At 35.3% G+C, this 22,124-nt stretch overlaps 2 protein-coding genes across 2 annotated transcripts; one reads left to right on the top strand and one right to left on the bottom strand.

The window, feature by feature from the left end:
• The first annotated feature begins 3,642 nt into the window (after positions 1 to 3,642).
• Positions 3,643 to 5,686, top strand: LOC125186043 (cytosolic Fe-S cluster assembly factor NBP35-like). Its single transcript, XM_048082349.2, has 3 exons — positions 3,643 to 3,833; positions 3,905 to 4,006; positions 4,616 to 5,686. The coding sequence occupies exons 1-3, from the start codon at positions 3,791 to 3,793 to the stop codon at positions 5,548 to 5,550; spliced, it is 1,080 nt and encodes a 359-aa protein (XP_047938306.1). The 5' UTR covers positions 3,643 to 3,790; the 3' UTR covers positions 5,551 to 5,686.
• A 599-nt stretch (positions 5,687 to 6,285) lies between these two features.
• Positions 6,286 to 14,412, bottom strand: LOC125188609 (DNA damage-binding protein 1). Its single transcript, XM_048085554.2, has 19 exons — positions 14,144 to 14,412; positions 14,004 to 14,052; positions 13,587 to 13,646; positions 13,371 to 13,462; positions 13,107 to 13,158; positions 12,959 to 13,021; positions 12,790 to 12,839; positions 11,921 to 11,996; positions 10,897 to 11,106; positions 10,714 to 10,820; positions 10,478 to 10,586; positions 9,723 to 9,923; positions 9,427 to 9,642; positions 8,865 to 8,975; positions 8,463 to 8,738; positions 8,090 to 8,364; positions 7,599 to 7,950; positions 7,139 to 7,423; positions 6,286 to 7,067 (listed from the first exon to the last, which is right to left on the bottom strand). The coding sequence occupies exons 1-19, from the start codon at positions 14,245 to 14,247 to the stop codon at positions 6,486 to 6,488; spliced, it is 3,270 nt and encodes a 1,089-aa protein (XP_047941511.1). The 5' UTR covers positions 14,248 to 14,412; the 3' UTR covers positions 6,286 to 6,485.
• Between the last annotated feature and the right edge of the window lie 7,712 nt (positions 14,413 to 22,124).

Genomic DNA, 22,124 nt, shown 5'->3' with positions numbered 1-22,124 from the left:
TTTTACTGAAAAAATGGAGTCTTTATCAAAATATTATAACTCCAATAACTTGTAGAAAAAACTAGGCAGACTTATTGAATTTAGTTTTATTGGTAATTATTCTATAGAAAGGAAAAATCTGATTTGCATACTACTCCCTCCGTCCCCGATTAAGAGTCACACTTTGACGGGGTAAAGAAAGGTTGGTTGAAAAAGTTAGTGGAATGTGAGATTCATTTTTTTATATTGGTTTTATAATAAAGTGAGTGAATTGAGTTACTGGAATGTGGGATCTACTTACTATTTATGGTAAAAATGAAGTGTGACTCTTAATTGGGGACGGACCGAAATAGAAAAGTGTGACTCTTAACCGGGGACAGAGGGAGTAGCATGCATTGTTGATGTTTTTATTCCAAATAATACATTTTTTAATTAATAGACGAAATCATTCAACGCATCAGTGTTGATTATCTCTATCAGAGGTATACTATTATTTATTTTTATCATATACTCCTATCGGCTATCAGTTATAATTTCGCTGACAAAATCCGTCGGTAAATAATGGAAACGAACGAATATATTTTTTCTGATCGGTTTCCAAAAGTTGGGAAATACTCCCTCAGCTCCAGTTTAGGAGTTAGAATTAGTTATGTCACGGATTTTTAAAAATTGGTGAAGTGTGTAATAAATGAAGTGAGATGGTGGAGTGTGTAATAAATGAAGTGAGTTGATGGAAAGTGAGATGGTTTGACTTTTTGGTTTTTTATTTTTTATTTTTTGGTTTATTTTTATGTAGATAATAACATTTGGGTGTAATTTTGATGAATAATGAGTAAAATTTTATGTTCTAATATGGAAGATTCTAAATGTGACTCTTAAATTGAGACGGACTTTTATAGCAAAATGTAACTCTTAAACTGGGACGGAGGGAGTTTACTAGTAACATTTATTTTAACTTCTTCATAATTAGTCTTTTTTTAAATGAAGCTGAAGGAGAACGAACCTATTTTGGCTTCACATTATTTTTCTACTTTCGGTGGAAAGTGAAGAAAAGGGGTGTTTTGAGGATCTTCATAGATACACGTGTGTTATTTCAATTACTAGGAGTACAAGATTTGGACATGCAAATAAATCTCATTATCTCAACTTCAAAAATATATAGTACTCCTACAAATTATATGAATTTAATTACGAGTACATATCATAATTTTAAGCTAACTATCCAAGATCCTATATCTTGATTTAAATTGTCTTTATCACTTATATATATAAAGTATCATGTAATTACACTGCAATTACCTTGTTAATATATGTAAAGGCTAATAGTAATGCATGCCCACAATCACTCAAATATAATATACTTACTATATTCTTTCTGTTTCAATGAACAATGAAGATGATCTTTTCCATGAGCCGCATAAAATTTTTATGTAATACTCTTATTTGGCATGTTATGTAAACAGAGAATTAAAATAAAAATAAAGTTATTTTCACTTCTAATAAGGAGTTATTTTGATGGAGACACCTGAAGCCAAGGAAAATTGATATCAATGATTTTGATGTCAGATTTGTTGACTATTGATAATAGTACTACTATTCCTACTTACACATTTGCTCAGATGTGACTCCTACTTACACATTTGCTAAAAATTTAAGATTGTGTTACACAAACATAGGCTTCACGTGTTGGTTGGTCAACTGGCGTGGCAACCCCCATTCTAAGAGGCTATGACTTTTTTAGTTTGTTAGGGTGCAATAGTGGACACGCCCTTCTCCCACCACCGAGTGCTCGGCCCGCCCCCGTTCTTCCCCCCGCTGCGTCAGGACTTGTCCAGCGCTATAGGGAGCTGAGGTGCCGCCGTCTCCTCGGCAGCAACCGCGGCTCGCCTATAGTGGACACTCTTAAGGAAAATAGGTTTTGGTCAAATTAGGATATAGTAATACACTAAGACAGTTCTCTCGGACTAAATTGAGACATTTTTTATAGAAAATAAAATACTAATTTATTTTTATTTTATTTTTCATTTCTTATTTTACTTTCTTTTTATCTTTTCTATTTTTACTTTACTCATTTATTTTACTTTTACACAATTTCTTAATTTCTCGTGTCCAAAAGTTTTGATCCAACTTAGTTGGAACCGAAGAAGTATTTTGTAATTTAAAATTTGAGTGAATTGCACCATTAGTCTCTAACGTTTGAGATTCTTGCACCACGAATGATGTTTTTTTAGAATAAAACGTCGTCAGGCATATAAGGACATTTTTGTCACTTCACTTTATTGTTGGCATCACCCGACTCTGCATTCCTCCTGACTTCATGTCATTGTCCTAAAAAAGCCTAGTTAATTAGACGTTAAAATTGATTTTTTCTATTTTTGTGCAGCAACTCCTCACGCTTCCACTAACTAGTGCATCAGCGGCGCGGCTCGTCGCCGTCCCTATCTCGTCCCGCCGAGACGAGACGGCAACGAGACCGCGTTGCAACATCCATCTCGTCCCGAAGGGACGAGCCATCCCGTCCCGTGTCTCGCGCAGAAGGGGCTGGGCACGAGACAGCTCGCCACGCGCCTTGGCGACGTGGCGTGCTCCGTTTCGTACGTGACACCCACTCGCGGGCCTGCGAGTGGGCGTCGTTTATATCCGTTTAAAATGTTTTTTTTGTTTTTTTTTTAAAAAAATCAGGAAAATTCAAAAATTAAATAAATAAAAATATTGTAATTTTTAATTTTTGTATTTTTCAATATTGTAATAAAAATTGAAAATTAAAAAATTAAAAATATTCCATAGGATTTCAATTATGTATTTTTCGTATTTTTGGATGTTGTAATTTTTGTGGTTTTTAATGATTTAATGAATTATTAGTATTAATTTAATATTCCAACGAAATATTAATTGAATTTGTTGGAAATAAAAAAAAAATGAAATTGAATAAATAGTTAAGGAATGAGATGGTTAAGAGATGGAGGGATGCAAGTGTTGTCTCTTAGTTAAAAGAAGGGCTGAAAAGTACAGTGGAGCCCATGAATAATTAAAGGATAAGAGACAGGGATGCAGATAGCCTTAATGATGGATAAGATCGCATGTCCTGAAATAAACCACGATAACCCATTGTCCATCAACAACTCATCTCGTCCTCTTCTTGTGTTGTTGATATGATCGTGTCGAATTCATCGTGCATTAATCATATAGTCTAAATATGTCCAAATAAAACACTTGGCTAGAAAATGAATTTATAATCCGCCTCACTACTCTTTTGATACTTGAAGTTCGTTATTTTTGGGAAAGCTATAAATATTACTCATATGAGTAGGAGTATTTTTTTCACTTTACTCTTTATTTTTTTTAAGAAGGAAAATCGCTAATAAATATTTAAAATTTGATTAAATTCTTTAAAAAACAATTAGTAAAAAGCTATAAAAAATTGATTTTATTTTGCAATTATACCAGTTAGAAAAATACGTATATTGTTTTAAAATCAATCGACGTCATATTATTCATAAATAGTTTATATTATTTAATTTATCTATGTAGGAGTATGATTTTGACTATCACATGTCATAGTAATTTCATCAAAAAGTTTTTGAAATAATTCTCAATCATAACTTTATTAAATCTTTAAGAGTTGAAAAACTGACAAAAGAACACAAATCCACTTTCTTTCCCAAAAGAAGAGAAAAAGAAAAGTTGGACTTTGGCAGCCATCTTCTCTCTCTAGGGTTTTAATAGTTTATTCACTTTCTCTCTCTACCAAATCTTTGCACCGAAATACTACTCCAACTTGGCAACAACTCTTCTCCGGCAGCTCGCGACCATGGAAAACGGGGACTACGAAGTACCTGAAAACGCCAACGAACGTATGTATAACGTAAAGTATTGTGAAATTTTTGAGCTGCTGAAATTCTTATATTTCCCCCTTGAATTACAGATTGCCCAGGAACACAGTCTGAATCGGCTGGAAAATCCGACGCTTGCGCTGGGTGCCCTAATCAGGAAGCTTGTGCTACTGCTCCCAAAGGACCTGATCCAGGTCGGTTTCAATTATTACTGTTGTGGTCTCGAATTATTCGATGTGGTTTGCTCGTATTTGAGGATAATTATTTATATGTGTTTTGCAATCAATTTGAATGTGATAAATTTGTAATCTTGAAGCTTCCCTTGTGAAATTGCCTCGTTTGCGTGAGTGAACATTTTAATAGGAATGTTTAAAACTCAGTTTGTAACTTAGTTCTCTGAATCGTTTTGCTGATAATGAAATGATTGCTATATTTTCATGTCTATCAGATTAATTTTTGAGTTCCGGTGGTGTATGTGTTGGCATTCATTCTAATGATTGAGCAATTGATGTATTTGGTACACTTTGGATTGGATACTCACTGAATGTTGTACTTGATCGGCTGCTGTATTACTGGGAAGCACTGACTTTGAGTAAAAGTACAATTTCTTTGGTTATCGGGGACGAATTCATGGCATCTTGGATACAATTGATGTAAATTATCTCTGAAGTCATTTAGAGTCATCCCTGTTTTTGTTGATGGAATAAGTGCTCATTAATTTGTGGTTGCATACTTGCATTGGATCGTTTACAATTTCATGCAATTATGCTAGTGCTGTTACATCTGACTACATTTCTTGGCAGACTTGGTCACTATCATTGAAAGGATGGCAACAGTTAAACACAAAATACTAGTCTTGTCTGGAAAGGGTGGTGTTGGTAAGAGCACAGTTTCAGCTCAGTTATCTTTTTCCCTGGCAGCTATGGGTTTCCAGGTGGGCCTTCTCGATATCGATATATGTGGTCCAAGCATCCCAAAGATGCTCGGTCTTGAAGGGCAAGAGATCCACCAAAGTAACCTTGGATGGTCCCCTGTTTATGTAGAGTCCAACCTTGGGGTCATGTCAATCGGGTTCATGCTTCCTCATCCTGATGAGGCTGTAATATGGAGAGGCCCTCGAAAGAATGGAATCATCAAGCAATTTCTAAAGGATGTCTACTGGGGGGATCTTGATTTTCTTGTAGTTGATGCACCACCTGGGACCTCGGATGAGCATATTTCTATCGTTCAGTTTCTCCAAGCAACTGGAATAGATGGGGCAGTAATAGTTACTACTCCTCAGCAGGTTTCTCTTATTGACGTAAGGAAAGAAGTGAGTTTCTGCAAGAAGGTGGGGTTGCCGGTTCTTGGAGTTGTTGAGAATATGAGTGGTCTATGCCAACCCTTGTCAGGTCTCAAATTCCTTAATGTAACCGAAACTGGTGAACAAAAAGACATGACGGAGTGGGTTCTTCAATACATGAGAGAGAACGTTCCAGAAATGTTAAATTTGGTTGCTTTTAGTGAAGTGTTTGATACCAGTGCTGGGGGTGGAGCTAAAATGTGTATGGACATGGGTGTTCCTTTCCTCGGGAAAGTTCCTCTGGATCCCCAGCTATGTAAAGCCGCTGAAGAAGGAAGGTCTTGCTTTGATGACGGTAAATGCAGCGTGAGCGCCCCTGCGTTGAAGACCATCATAGAGAAGTTGCTGTCGGAACTAAAGGTATCAAGACCCGAAATAATGGAGGATGGTGCTTAGTTGTAATCTCTAGTTAAAGTTATTGTTCATAACTCATCTCCACACCTCCATATTTTTGCGTTGAGGCCTCTGAGTTTTACAGATTCATTACAACAAGCATAGTCCTATCATATGACACATATCTATATTTTTTTTATTTGTTACTCGAAATATTTATGCAGCTATTTTGAAGAAAAATTGAAATCGGTGATTGTATAGTGTTTTATTACCTTATAGTAAGAGATGTATTATGCAATTTTGCTTATATTGGAGGAAAGATTAAAATAACCCCACATTCAATAATCTATTATTAGTGTCAATAAACATAGCTCAATAATCTAATAGCCGAAGTAAGATTACAATAACCCGCAGTCAATAATCTACTAGTGTCAATAAATATAGATCCAGAATAATCTAATACTAATACTATATATACATAATAAACTACTACTACTAGTCTATTAAAATATTACCCCTATATTAAAATCTGGCCATCAAAGAGTTGAAACTTTAAACATTGAAGCCCATATAGCATAAGATAGCCGCCAGAATATTCTAATAATGCTAATAAAAATTTATTTAATCTTCATAGACTTTGGCAATCAAAGAAAACTGAGTATTTAGGCCACACCTATTCATAGCATATTAATATCATTATTAATGTACACATAATTGAAGTGACATCGGGTAATAGAATAATATTTTGTGTTTAATTCATAGGTAATTAACATTATGAGGAGCTTGTGCAAGAAAAAGTTCAAGAACAAACGAATGCATACAGTGATACAGTCAGTTACAATCGTTTTTCAGTTTTCATGCAAAATAAAAAGATAAAAAAAATATACACAACTCTAAAATGCAAAAGTATTAAACTGCATACACGAGGAACACAGACTCATACAATATCAAGCTCACAAAATAGAACATAAAGCGATTTCAGAAAGGAGGAATGGAGTTTAATGTAACCTAGTCAGCTCTTCCACTCTCTTCATAAGTTCTTCCACGGGAACATTCATCGACTTTGAAATCTCCTCCATCTTACTCCTGTTGAGATCAAGGAATGATTCGATCAAATCTCCGTCTAAGTAGCTTTTAGCTTCAACGGTCTTCTTCTCGTTGTAGAAGGATCTCCACTGCTCGTGGCTGAGGCCCCCCACGCCCTTGATCACTTTCCGCAGATTCATCTGCAGCTTCTCCAAGAGGACGTACTGATCATGGGGGAGAGAGGCAATGACCCCGATCACTCCATTGACAGTGCCGAATATGACTGTTGGGATTTGGCCAACATCGGAATCTGGCAGACGCATGACTAGTGAACCGTGTCGGAAGCGGTTGACGAATTCGCCAAGATGGTATTCGCCAACAACCTCGAGGCGCCCACGCTCCTCGTCAGTTGCTCCTTCACTGTTTTTACGGACAGTGAAGAGATTGAAATTATTCTCTGCTCCAAGGTAAATGTCATCGTCCAGAATCTCGACAGCTGACATCCAATTGGCGTTGTAGTCACGAGCTCGCTCCTCGATAGCACCCTCCTCATGCTGAGTATAACAGCACCCCAGAAAGTCAGACAAAACTGTAAAGTGAATATCTAGAATTTAAAAATAGTGACCTTGTAAATCAGCAACGACATTGATTTCATCAGATCACCAACTACAATGAAATCCCCTCTAGTTTGTACATAAAGGGCAAGTATGTGGCCATGATGTCCGCATTCAGATTGCAATTCATGAGTGCCATCATCCCGCCGCATCCACTTATACAGCTGGATCTTTTGATTAATGGCCGCAAGCAGTTTCCCGTTGAAGGCATTAAGAGAATAAACAGCGCCTTTGGTTTCCTTCTCAGCAATTAGTTGAAGTTTTCCATCTTCTACAGTGAAAACTAAAACCCGACCCTGACAAAACAAAACAAAAGTTAGCAACCATAACATATCCAAAGTGACTTTCATGAATCACAGGGAAAGATTTGGGATAGGAAAAATAAAATAAAATGAGAGAAAGCACATGCACCAAAAACATACAAGTGCACATTCTTCTGGGCAGACACAGCTGAAAAGAGTAAAAGATAACCTTAGTAGGTTCATTTTCTTCCGGCATTACATATGCAGTCCCCACGCAGTAGTAGACATTAGGGTCATCAGAGAATGAGCAGCTAAGGACAGAACAACCACATTCAAATTGATCCAGTGGATAGGTAGATATGAAGTCGAATGTCTGGTCATCTAACAGGCGGACGAAGTGCATTTCAGAGTCATCTGCAGCTGACTGGTTATATTTTAAACTACAAATGGCAAATGTCCGTGTTTGTTCCTGATGACATATACGCCGTGCATGCTCCCCAAGTGGGATCGAGCGTATGTGAAGCTTTTGAATATCATCTATGGTTCCAATTGTTAGTTCGCCCTCTTTAGCAATAGCAAGGCTGTTACAGAAAAACTTTGTTCTCAGAGCACTAATTGTAACTAATATGATACCCTAGCAAGAAGAAAGAAGTCATAGGTCTCTCAATTGCAACTCACACCCTTTATGAAAACAGTATTATATAAGATCAGATATTGTACCTGTCGGGGAAAGCAGCTGTGTTGAAGGGGCACATATAACTTACTTCTTTCAGATTTACATTGCTGTAAAGCAATTTCTTGTTACTGCTATAGATGACAGTCGGTCTATCAGAAGCAGCAAATACATGTGTGGCATTCTTTGATGAGAAAGTTCGCAGTGTAATTGGTTGGGTCCCTAAAGAAACTTTCTTCCTGTCTGTCAGCTCGCCATTGCTGGTATTCAACACAAAATTCAACAGGTGTCCATCCCCAAGAGCACATAACAGATAAGATATCTGAAATTGGAAAGCGGCAAATCTGCCCATCAGTCCCACATAATTAAAGTGATGTTAATTATGATTTATGAAATTAACAGAATTAAGATGCAACTAACCCCTTCAAAAGCACACAAAAGTACAGAACGAGGAATGATCTCCCCTCCCAAAAGCTCCTTTGTTACAAGGTTCAAGTCTGGAAGTGAAAATATCCTAACACTAATATCTGTCCACATTCCAACTGCAGCTAGTTGACTGCAGTTTTTGTTATCACCAATTGGATTGATGTCCAGGCATGAGATGTCGTACTCCAACTGGATATGTTTCACTTCTCTTAGAACACCATCACCAATTTCTAGATAAATCAAATGCCCACCACCAGTAGCCAATAGAACCTGTCAAAGCAAAAACATACACTCATGTAACTTTGATGAATGATAACTTAATTCGATGCTAAGGCTCAGTGGTAAGCTTGTCAGATAAATCAAATTTAGTCACATAGCTAGTGATTAATAATATACCTGAGTGACATTGGCTGTGGCAACATTGATTGAATAACCTTCCGGAGCAAACCATTCGTTACGAAGCTCTCTGGTGGTAGAACTGACTAGTCTCACTGTACTTGAAGTAACCTGTGTGATACACTTTCTAGTGTAAATCTTTGCTAATGAATCAATGTTGAACTGCTTTATGGAGAAACCGAAAGCTGAAAGTACTATCCTTAAACCTTGAGTTCTAATTCTTAAGAGAAAGTTGCAGGTTTCGGATAAAGTGTATGCCAGGATTTTGTAAATAAAAATCACCCACTTAAAAAAAGCACAAACCAACAACAGCAATTGCTTTATTGTACTTGAGTCTCACCTAGGATTAAGTGGCAACAAATTAAGGCAATTAAACACAAATCTTAAACCAAGTTTATTTAAAAGCAAGAAGAAAACTTTGAGCTGTTGAAATAAAACCAAGATTCCATACTTTGATATGATCATGATATTAAGGATTTAGATACTGCACGGTCACCAAGCACTCTGTTAATGAAATTATAGAAAGCCCATGGAAGTATTACGAATGCTGAACTAACCATACCTGAACAAGTTGATCATATGCAGCATCATGACAAAACAGTGTCTGTACATTGGAACAAAAACCTTCAATCTCAGTTTCCTCCAATTCATCCTCAATATTCATTGCCAAAATACGTGTCTCATTGATAAAGCTGACAACTAAGAAAGTATCATATGGATCATCAGTAGCTGATCGCAGCGACCACATGCCTTTGATGCCTTGAAGCTCTACAGATGCCTATGCATGATATTGAATTTAAAATACATGAGAACGTGGCGGAAAATATATTTTTTGCAAGAGAACTTTGCCACAGTTACCTGTTCATTTATTCCGATACCATTTCGCACAATGCGCAAAGAACCATCCTTATAGGCACCTGAGCAAGTTACAACTTGACCTTGGCCTTGCCTTTCCAAGTCAACCACGCAGAAATCAACAATTGGCCCCAAATTGACATATCTTTCAAGAACTTCCACATAAGAACCTTTTGCATCCGGTTGAAGATTAAGCTTTATGAGCTGGAATATGAAAAATATATATATTAAAACTCCAGCATAATAGGAATATGACATAGAAGGCGCCAGACTCACAGTGAGAGCAGTAGCCATAATTATTTAGTCAGATTATTCAAGCCAAGTCCAGAACTTGGTAATCTTCACTAGAAATCAAGTAATGCAAGAATCAAGATACCATTTTATTAAGATGCTATAAAATCAAATGTGATTTCTCAAGGAAATCCCAGTTTGCCAACACACCTCTAATAAATTGGGAGAAGAGAACTTTCTTGAGATAAGCAAAACCAAACAAAAGTATAAAAAGGGCTATCTGATGAACAATAGCAAGGCTACACTTGATATCTTCTAGAAAAGGATGGATCAGAAAAACATACTTGGATTGGCCAAAAGTAGGAGTGGTTTACATAGACAAAATTTAAAGCCAATGATACTGAAATTTAAACATGTAGCATGGACAATGATATCAACAATCTCAGTAGCTAATAACAAGTCTCCACATATTCAGTTCCAAGAAAATATACGCCATTAGATAGATAAAATGAGAAGCATATTTAAACCTGTGAATCTCCATAACTTGAGCCAACAAAAACAACGGCATTATCAAGATATGATATGGACGATGCAATAGATGTTTCCCCCAAGAGCTCAATTTTGAGTCCGGTTACTCTAGTAAGTCACAAAAAAAAAAAAACAGACAAAATATCAGAGGCTGTCAAAGAGTTGTATATAAACACAAAACCCGAAGTAAAAGATGACATGCTTATCTCAGAATAAAATGGTAGAAGAAACTTACTTCTCCTTTTCATGAGTTATAACAAGTAGATGCAAAAGCCCATTATGATCTCCCAATAAATAGCGTGAACCGTCTGCATCAACCCTTCCATAGGCTCTTGTAATAGACTTTTAGGATAAACAAAAGTCAGTAAAAGACATAAATGCGCTTGTATGGAACTAGCATGTGATAAATACAGCTTACAGGTCTAATTGGGATAGCTTTGAAAGCCTGGGCACTGCTATACACGATTGTTTCTTCACCGATAATGAGGACACCACAGAGAGGAGGTGGCACTGGGATTAACAAATCTGCCCCATTGTCGAGATTGTTTTGAGACCATGGACCTTCAACAAAATCTTTATCCTTCAAATTAACTTCATAAGTTTTAATGTGACGAGCATCCTTGTTATCCTGCTCGTCATGCAACAGTTATTGAAGGCCAAGATCATGTGTGTTAGGTCAAAAGTCTACACCATCACCAAGTACAAACAAATTTACAAAAGATAACAAAGAAAAGATTAACCACATAATCCATAAAGGCTCTATGTCAAATTCTTACTCGGACACATATATAAGCAAGAGATTGACAATGTAAAGGGTACATTAGTTGGAAATATCTTAGTGCTGCCATGAAGCACCTCCCATAAAAAAAATCATAAAATGCTTAATTGCTGATAGATGTAGATAACATACACTAGAGTAGACCACATATAAAATCTATAAGAAAGGATTGATCAAATGTGTAAGATACACCACATATTATGGCAGCTACCATGGTTTAGGCATACTCCATATACCTTGATGTGAGGAAAACACCAAGACATGATAAAACACTAGCTATTACTCCCTCCGTCCCACATTTGGAGTCACTTATTGTTATGGCTCGGATTTTAAGAAAGAGTTGAAGTGTGTAATAAATGAAGTGAGATGGTGGAGTGTGTAATAAATGAAGTGAGATGGTAGAGTGTGTAATAAATGAAGTGAGATAGTGGAGTTGGTTGAAGGTGGGTCCCTTTTGACTTTTGATTTTTGTTTTGATTTATTTTAATGTAAATAATGGCATTTTTATGTAAATTTGAAGAAGAATGGGGTAAAATTGTATGACCAAATATGGAAAATTCTAAAAGTGACTCTTAAACTGGGACGGACTTTTATAGCAAAAAGTGACTCTTAATCTGGGACGGAGGGAGTATTACTTACTACTTAGTCAAAAATAAAAATATACCTGGTAAAGTACAACAATGGTCGGCTTAGGGCAACCATACAGAAACTTGATATCTAAAACCTGAAGCTCCTCGAGCCTGAAGAATCAACATATAAATTACATGTACATTAGACATGTTAATCAAAAGCCACCTAAATATTAAAATATCACAATAAAAAGATGATCCTAATTAATGGGCTATCTTCAAATGACAAAAATGAAATTTAAGCAAAACAATATATGAAACACAAAATGATACATGTGGCTTGTGGAAGGTGTACAAATGTGGCCATCTTAAGGTGTTTGGGGATAGTCTGAGAGATGACGAGGTCGATGACGACCGAGCTGAGTGAGTGCAGTGAGATATCTCATCTTCAACTGTGAGGATACGATTGTCAAAGAATTGCCAAGATTGTCTTAGGGTGGAGTCTTGAAGATGCAAGTGTGAAGTGGAGTCATTCGTATTGTTTGAATTGAATTGTTTATTGTTATTTGTTGAGAGTACTGTTGGTAGTAAAGTCTTCTGTGTACTCTTATTTATAACATCCGATAGTTAGAAGGAGGATATCTTTTGGAGAAATTAGTTGGGACAGTGTGCGCACCGTGGTCCTTGCGTGGGGATTGTTTCTCTTTGAGTTTGTCTTTCAGTTATTGTGTAGAACATCTGGTGGGTGGGTTCTCATTTCCTATTGCAATGTCAGTGAGTAATGAGTTGGTTCTTTAAAAACGTAGTGAACATTTAATTTGCTGTGTTTGATATTGCATTCGTATTGTGCATTGTCAGTTGTATGAGTTTGTGGTAACTACAGCCTTTACCCTTACCAAAAAAGGCTCCACCTCACGTTCCAAATAGGTAGGTTACTAAATTCAACTAATGGAAAAAAATGCACCTGATATTAAATGCCTCTTTGAGTTGGCCTTTAGTATCAAATGGGATGACCTAAAAACAAAATAAAACAGAGGTTCAAATCAACTGGAATACTATTAAAAGTTTCAGTTTTGAACACTCCAAAAGTTACAAAAAGAGAAATAAGATTTATACAGCAGGATGATCAATACCTTGAACAACCCATCATATAGATGAAGACCAATCAACCTGCAATCTGGATCAACTATTCCAATCTACAAGAAACGCAATAAATAAGTCATGGACTGGCTATATATTCTGAACCAAACAATGTGAGATCAAGACCATAGAAGAAAGTACCTGTCCATTATCTGTGGGTCGACCAATCCGATCAGAAACATCACCCATGGCCCTGTTTTAGAAATGGAAGCCAACCCAACAAAAAGAGTAAGTTTGGAATCATGTGTGCAAGCTAGCCAAGCCAGAAAATATAATGATTGAAATGAGATCATGTAAAACAAGAAAAATAAGGTTTATTAAACTAACAGGATCATACCTAACTGAGAAGTGTATACAGCATATGACCACATAAAAATAAGGTTTATTAAACTAACAAGATCATACCTTGTGATAACCTCGCCAGTCTCTGCGTCCCATTGCAAAACGCAGAATTTATATCTTTCTGTAGCTATGAAAAGGAGATCTTGTGTTTCTCCCTGTTGATTTTAAAAGTCTTAAGATGGCACTTCTCTTAATTTCATGATAAAGTATATGAAAGGATGTAACAAAATTGCATGAGTTTTTCTCAGATGGAGCAGTAACCAGTGAAGGGGTACTCACATGTGGGCGAAAAAGCTCGAGCGTGGCAATTCTCCCATATATCGGCACATCCAACATAGGCTGCGAAACATGAGCAAAATACCTCTAAAGACATGCTTCACAAAGTCCAAGTAGAAATCATTTCAATTTTCAATAGGTTGGAACGACCTGCACTTCTAAGACTTCCTAAAGTCTCACCCCAAACTAAAGACTAAATATAGATAAGGTCAAAGCTTGATTCCCTCTCCATCATCCCTAACTCACTGTGACTCCTCATTCCCCATCATTTGGAATTTTCACTAAAAATCAGAAAGGGAAACGTAACATGTACTTCTAATTCAAAGTCTCGTGCAATTGAAACTTCTTATCTAATCAAATTATGAAGAAAAACATCACTCATTCTCACACTAAACGCCTAATCTAACTTGACCGCTATACCTGTAAGCCTTGAGGCGAGAGCAAATGAATCTCTATCCGAGTGCATTTCCTGCAAACAGAATTCAATCACCAGCATTTCAAACTTCTGCCACAAATTCCCGTAGATAAACAATCGAACTTCATATTGCCCTCAAACTTACGCAATTATAAGATTGAGCTCCTGCGGGCTGGTGAAATTGCCGACGCACGAATGCGTGACGTTGGTAGGCTTGTGCGCTGTCACCACGTAATTCCATATACTCATCTGAGTGCGTGTGAGTGCAGCTTCCTACTAAAAAGCCTTCAACACTCCAATTCCTCTGATTTTTGGAGAAGGGGGGAGGTTCCGCAGCCGGAAACAGCTCCGATTGTAGAGAGGGAAACTGAGCTTATTTGCAGTGTCGATTTGTGCAGAGAGAGACACCGAGGAGGGAGAGCATAACGTGGGCTTCTAAATGGGCCGCTGTGGTCGGCCCATATTTATTTTAATAAAAATGTGTAATTACAATTTCTATTTCTTGGTGATTGTGTTTCACTATTTAAAAATTGAATAATTTTTTTATTAGTAAATATAATTAAATACATAGCGATGTAATCAATTGCTAATTAATTATCAATTCCAAATTCAGACCAATTTTCAACCATTAGATTAGAAGATGGTGTGGTTAAGATAATGTTAAATATAATATATTTTAAATTTAAATAATTATTAATTAAATTAAAAGGTATTAATGTCACATAGTAATTATAACTAACTACTTTCTCTCTCCTCAAAATCATCTCAAATCTTTAAATTTACATAACTATCTCAATTTAAATTATTTTTTCGCAAAAAATATATCAAATTAAAGATAATTTAATAAGGATTCCAACGAGATCTCAATTGCATATGTTCCGACGATGTTCGGGTGATGAAATTTGATAAATTATATTTCAATTTTCGTATATGTTGATAAGCAGCTTTTATCAACAAATGCAACAAAAAATCTCAATATATTGTAGGCAAAATCTCAATATTATGCATGTCCAATCTCAATAAAAATGTGTTGATATTTTCTTGCCCTTATATTGATATTCTAATGTCATATTGTTGATATTTGTAATACACAATGTTGATATAAAAAAACACCCACGAACATTATCACATGATAACATAATGACGATATTACCCTTTTGTTGATATTTTGTCTACTATTTATTGAGATTTGTGAGCTTTAATCTCATCCACTCATTTTAAAATCTAAAGGTGGAGATTTAGTCTTGATTTTGGATTAGGGTGCTATAAGCATTAGAATAGAACCCTACATTATTAATTTTAGTGTAGATAAAATATAATATTATATGTAGAAAAGTAGATAAAGTTCATATTATAATATTAAGAAGAATTTTTAGGTAGTTTAAATAAAAATATACTCTAAAAAAATAATACTCCCTCTGTCCGCGAATAGGAGTCCCGTTTTCCTATTTTAGTCCGTCCGCGAATAGGGGTCCTGGTTCACTTACCATAAATGGTAATAGGGTCTCACCTTCACCTAACTCATTCCACCCACATTTCATTTAAAACTAATGTATACAAGTGGGACCCCCTATTCCACTAACTTTTTTCCACTCACTTTTCTTAACATTTCTTAAAACTCATGCTTTCAAGGAATAGACTCCTAATGACGGACGGAGAGAGTATTTAGTAAATAGTAAGCTATAACTATTAATATGTAAAAAAATATGAATGATACTATATCTTATAAAAGTAACATTAAAATTAGTTACTAGTAAGTACGATTAAAATTTAAGATATATAATGATTAAAATTTAAGATATATTATATAATTAACAATTATTTGTAGAATATATAATTAAAAAGAATTATTTTATTAGTTTGAGTAATTGGGTGTATAAAATTTCATGTATGTATTAAAATACTAGTTAATGTTCATTATATTCCATCAAGGTCTTGTTGTGGAATGGAGGAGGTGTTGATATTTAGAGGAGAGGTTATGAGTTCAAATCCTTGCATGAAGAGGTTTTATAAAATATTTTGAAAATGAAAAATTCGGTTCCCGTTCCAACTGGTTAGACCAGTCGGTTTCACTGGTTCACACTGGCTTAACTTGTTGGCTGCTTTTAGGACTTAATCGGACCGAATTGTCTGCCAGTTCGCGGTTTAAAACATTGGCCCTACCTATTGTGGATGCTCTAATTGTGAGAAGAAATCGTTCATGTGAATCTCCATGAGAATGACTAAAAATAAGTGTATTGATTTGATCTTTTTGCTTTGTAATTTTTTAACCCAAAATTTTCAAATCAATTAGATCCTTAAAATAATATAATAGGGGCGATTACAGAAAGGCCACAAATCTTGATATTATAATTAAAGTTTGTAACTAAAGATATTGAGAAAACATATTTCAAATCAATTAGATCCTTAAAATAATATAATAGGGGCAGTTACAGAAAGACCACAAATCTTTGATATTGTAATTAAAGATATTGAGAAAGCGATATACTATTAGGGACAACTAGAATCAGCACCATCGGGAAACAAAAATGGCTAGATCGGCACCACCGGAGGTTGGTGTAGCTACAGATCTCAACCATGTACCATTCGGCTCATGGAAGAAGATCTGTTGCACCACCACTCCGGCTTCGGTTTGTCGCACTGCATCGATGCCTAGTGCGACCAACCTCTGACCGGCTGCCTCCAAGTCCTCACACTGGTGCACAAAAAAACACAACTATTAAATAGGGAGTACAAAAAGAGAAGAAGAAAAATCGGTTTAATTGCACCAATGTTTAAAATTGATACAAAATGTTTTAAGTTAACATGAAACATTAGTGAAACATTTTGTATGTAGAATATAATTATCCCAGAAAAAAGCAATTCGGGTTAGACATGGAATGAGACATGGTTTTTTCTGGGGCCGAGCGGTGTCTTCTTCGGCAGCTTGTCCACATCTTCGGTCAGGAGAATGTGGATACCTATCGCATGCCCGTGTAGTCTGAACAAAGAAAAAAACTAGAAATTAAAAAGAAAAACAGAAAAAGAAGAGAATAAAAAAGTTTACCAAACTGCCAGGAAAGTGAAGGAGAAGGACCTAGCCACTCGCTCAAAACCGAGCACACTTGTGTAGAAGAGGGTGTACTCCTCAAGTGACTTGCATAAGAAAGAGAGATGATTAACGCTAGGGAAATCCACTGCAGTAACTAGGTGTGTAGTGAGTGTAGTGTGTTGTATGTCAAACAGGGTTGGTATATATAAGAATAAGAAATGTACAGTTTAAATAGAGATTACTACACTTATTTATTTAAATTAAATTTTTTTGTAAAAAGCACTATTTTTAAGTAGTTACTACTACTATTTTTAATTATTAAAAGTGGTAACTAATTAGTTACCCTAAACCCTAAATTAACCAATGTAAGCAAAAGTGAAGGAATTCATCACAACACACGCAAATGAGTTTAAATAGAGATTTAAAAGTACTATTTGTAAATGGTTACGTATTACTATTTTTAATCAATTACCATATTTAAAAAAGATAGTACTAATGGGTCATGGGTCATGGGTCAAGATGGTCCAATTAAGACGTACAAAGCAAGGTTCATAAAACCAAGACAAATGTGTCATGGGTCAAGGATGGTCTAATTGAGAGGTAGTACAAAGCAAGGTTCATAGCAAGAAAAATATAGGGGGAAAAGATGACCTACAACTATTGCATTAGACGAGAATTTGCTGGAGAATGGCTCATGATTGACATGCAACCATTGCATTCGACGAGACTTTTCTAGAGAAATCACTTAAATTAAGACCTGTACCTAGAAAATGCTTAAAAATATTAGAACTTGATCGATTAACTCCATAAATTATAACTCCAAAAAGAATTATCAACATTTAATCGTGCAAATTTCTAATTTAAGATTCAATTATAAAAATAAGTTATTGCCATAGGTCAAAATAACTTAATTATTCGATTGTCTGCTCCTAATGATCAATAATTCATTTGATTCTAAGTAAAGTAAATGTTGATAATTTGTGACGGATATTATAACAAATTCAATAGGAGTATTAAATTTCATCGTGCAATTATCCAATTAATGCTCTATAAAAGTTTCCAAAATTTGAAATAAAGATAAAAAGAGAAACATAAGTTGTTGCTCTCCGCATCATCGTTGAAGATAGAACAAAAACAATGGAAACCCTTTGGTCATCTTGTCAACTTAGTAGAAATCTACTTTGGTCGACCTTTATGTGTATTGTAATGACTAATATTTTTTCGATTCCAAGTGAAGTAAATATTGATAGTTTGTAACAAATATTTTGACGAATTAAATAGTAGATTTCATTGTTCAGTTTTCTAAATAAAGATCCAAAAAAATTATCATCTACTACTCCGTATATGACAATTCCAAGAAAATTTAGCAACATTTCATCGTGCAAATTTCTAATTAAATATCCAAATATAAAAATAAGGTATCTTGTCATAAGTGGGGTGAATAATTATAGAGTAAATGCTAAAACTGGTCTTGAACATATGTCTATTTTATGATTAGTCATAGTCATTTTCTTTTGAATTTTTGTATCCCAAACATTTCAACTCGGATCATAATTGGTCCAAAAGTGACGGTTCCGTTAAATTGTAATAGTCAACGTCTTTAAATTGGATTTTGACCAAATTAAGCATTTTGATTATATATTTTTTATTATTCCAAAAATAAAAAAATATTACACCCCCGTCTCAACTAAGTTGAATCGTATTCCTCTTTGGGATGTCCCAACTAAGTTAAGTCATTTCCTTTTTAACAAAAAACAAAACATCCAATCACTCTTACTTTATTCCATTATCTACTTTACTCTATTTTTATCTTTCCTACTACTTTATTCCTCTCTCTTAATTTTTTAACACAATTTCTTAATCTTCGTGCCCAAAAGTTATGCCTCAACTTAGTTGGAATGGAGGGAGTATAATTTATTCAATTAAAGTGAAACAAATTCGGCCAGACTCATCTCCTTGCTTGAAGCAATTTAGAAATCTTCCACCGTCGTTCCACGCCTGAGACCTCCAGCTCCACCACCAGTCCAATCATTCCAGCAGCACCACCACCCCAACCCGGACGATAACAACCCGTAAGCCTAAAACGCGGCTGTGACAATAGCTACGGTGGTGACGGGAGAGGAGGGCAGTGAGGTGTCGCGACGGGAGAGGACGGCGGCAAGGTGTCGCGGCGGTCGGCGGGGTTGAAGAACAAGCCCACAGGTGAAAAAATAAATGATGAGAAAATTAATTAGTGAATAGATTTTATAAAGTATAACATAGATTTTACTAATATTACATGATAGATTTAAATATTTATTAGATCAAAAAGTTATTTTCTATTTTAGATTTTTTTATAAAGAACATCACATTAAAATTGATTTTGTTTCTATACTTAAATTTTAAAATCATTCTTTATAATTACAGAGGTTTATGTCTGAAATGTGGAGCCAATCTCAACAATAGCAAGTGCTCATGTAAGCAGCAGAAGGCTGAGGAGAAAGCTCATGGACCCCTTGGAAATTTAAGAAAACAAATGCAGCAAACATGAAATTTGTCATTTTGCTGCTTTTCTCTTTTATGTTTAGTGACATTATTATTTGAATATAATTCAATTTTATATGAACATCTTTTTTATGGTAGTAATATGATATCAGTAAATTGGTTCTGTTTTTTAGTTTTTTTACTCCCATAGGTTTCTAATTATATAATTATTGATAAAATTAAAGTTCAAAAGTATTTTTTATACTTTTCGAAGGTTTTCATAGAGGAACAAGGCAGATTGTTAAACAAATTTTATGGAAAAAAAATGGGAATGCTGAATATGATGATGGTGTTATTATTGATTTTTTACGATTTATTGGTGATGAGAAATAATGATTGAATCGAACGGCAAAATATAGGATACAAAACATATGTATAGAGAGATTGAAAAAGTTTTCTTTTCCTATAGCATCATTAATTTGAAGAAAACTTGTGAAAATAAATTAAGGACGGAAGTGTATTATAGGAAAAAAACCATGTTCGAAGAAAACTTGTGAAAAAAGGAAACAAAAAACGTGGAAGGAAATATTTAATAAAAAATCATTATTAACAAATGATATATGTTACTTACCATATACATGTACACTATATTTTCAGTACACTATATTTTCAGCCTATAAAAGGTATGCAAAAGAAGCTCAAAAGTGACCTAATTTTCTAAATTCCTGATGTTTCCAATCGCCATGGGACAAAGGGAATGCAAAAGGCAGAAGGTGAGCGATATTACGGTGGTTGGTTCATCTCCGTTGCCGCCGTGGATCGAACTGCCGGAAGATGTAACTTTCAATATTATGCATAGGCTGGGGGCGGAGGATTTATTGTGCAGCGCGCAGCATGTGTGTAGTACGTGGTGGAAGGTATGCAAGGATCCCTCCTTGTGGCGAGTCGTTGATTTCTCAAACCCTTATCAAGAGAATTCGACCGACAAGTACGCTGCCATGTACCGCAGAGCAGTGGATCGTAGCCAGGGACAATTGGTCGAACTCACCATTCACTACTTGGGCGACGACACACTCATGGAGTACATCGCCCATCGGTATATTACGATACAATCATAATATATGATATGATGTGATATGATATGAATATGTGATTAGGGATGTCAATGTAGCCCGCAACCTGTGGGCTGCCCCGAATAGCCCGTCAAATTTGTAGGGTTGGGGCTGAAAATTTCTAGCGCGATAAAATTAAAACCAGATTAGCCCGCACCTAATTAACCCGCGACCCGTTAGGGCCAGACCCGAAAACCCGATAAAGTTTATATTATTCTATTTTTTTACTTCTAATTCGACACTTCATTGATTAATTTTAGAGTAGATAACTAAAAAAATTACTTTCAATTTTATATTAAATATAAAAATTATATATTGAATTTTTATTAATATAATAGTTAATAAATAATTAAAAACTTCAAATTCACTTTAAAAAATATTTAAATTCCTAAAATATGCATTAAAATTTCACGAAATATCTCAAAAATTAGTATTTGATCATGTTTATGATTGAGTTTGAGCATATATCTCAAATTTATCATAATTAAACATTTTACTCTTTATGAATATATCTAATTTTCATCATTATTTATTGGTTTGATCGCATGTTAATCTTATTGGTAGTAACCCGATTAAATATGCATTAAAATTTCACGAAATATATCAAAAATTAGTATTTGATCATGTTTATGATTGAGTTTGGTCATATATCTCAAATTTATCATAATTAAATATTTTACTCTTTATGAATATAACTAATTTTCATCATTATTTATTGGTTTGATCGCATGTTAATCTTATCGGTAGTAACCCGATTAACCCGTTGGGCTAGCCCGAAACCCAAGCATTTAGGGCAAGGGTTGAACTTTTATAACCCGAAAAAAAATCACAACCCGATTAACCCACTCCGATTAACCCGCAACCCGATGGGCCGGCTCTATTGACATCCCTATATGTGATGTCTTCTAAGAGGTAAATTGGCATGATTTTATATTTTGGGTGAAATGTGGCTAATCCTTTGATTTTTTTTTAACAGATCACCATGTCTCAAACGCCTTCATCTTGAATCTTGTCATCTCACGTCTAAAGATTCTATAGAGAAAGCGGTGGCAAAATTTGGAGATTTGGAAGAATTGCACCTTACTATTACTATGAGGCCGTGCCTGGTTGGCGGCGACATTATAGTAAGGGGCAATTCGCGCCCAACGTTGAAATCATTCTCATACAACGGATATGCACCACATCATAACAGAACATGTACTACAAGATTCCATGAGAGTGATTATTTCCGGCATCAATTTGAATTAGCATTGAATCGGCAAACGCATGCTAGAAGAATGCTAGATTGGACGACTAATAATGAAGAATTTGGAGCCACCATCCTTAACGCCTGTCCGCGCCTCAAATCACTTGACATCCGAACAAACTCTCTTGTCCAATACTTATGAGTCGGACATTATGGCAAGGCAACAATCCGTTTGGTTCTGTCTATTGTTCTAGCAGCAATCCTAGGCCTGGAGGTTTCAGCTCTGGTTTAGTTGTGGTTGTGCTATTATTTTGGAGGTTTAGTTTTATCCTTA

Source organism: Salvia hispanica, chromosome 5 (assembly GCF_029641045.1).
Source record: "Salvia hispanica isolate PSC_SH4W2 chromosome 5, Shi_PSC_v1, whole genome shotgun sequence".
Classification (NCBI taxonomy): domain Eukaryota; kingdom Viridiplantae; phylum Streptophyta; class Magnoliopsida; order Lamiales; family Lamiaceae; genus Salvia; species Salvia hispanica.
This window is presented reverse-complemented; position numbering and strand designations above follow the sequence as displayed.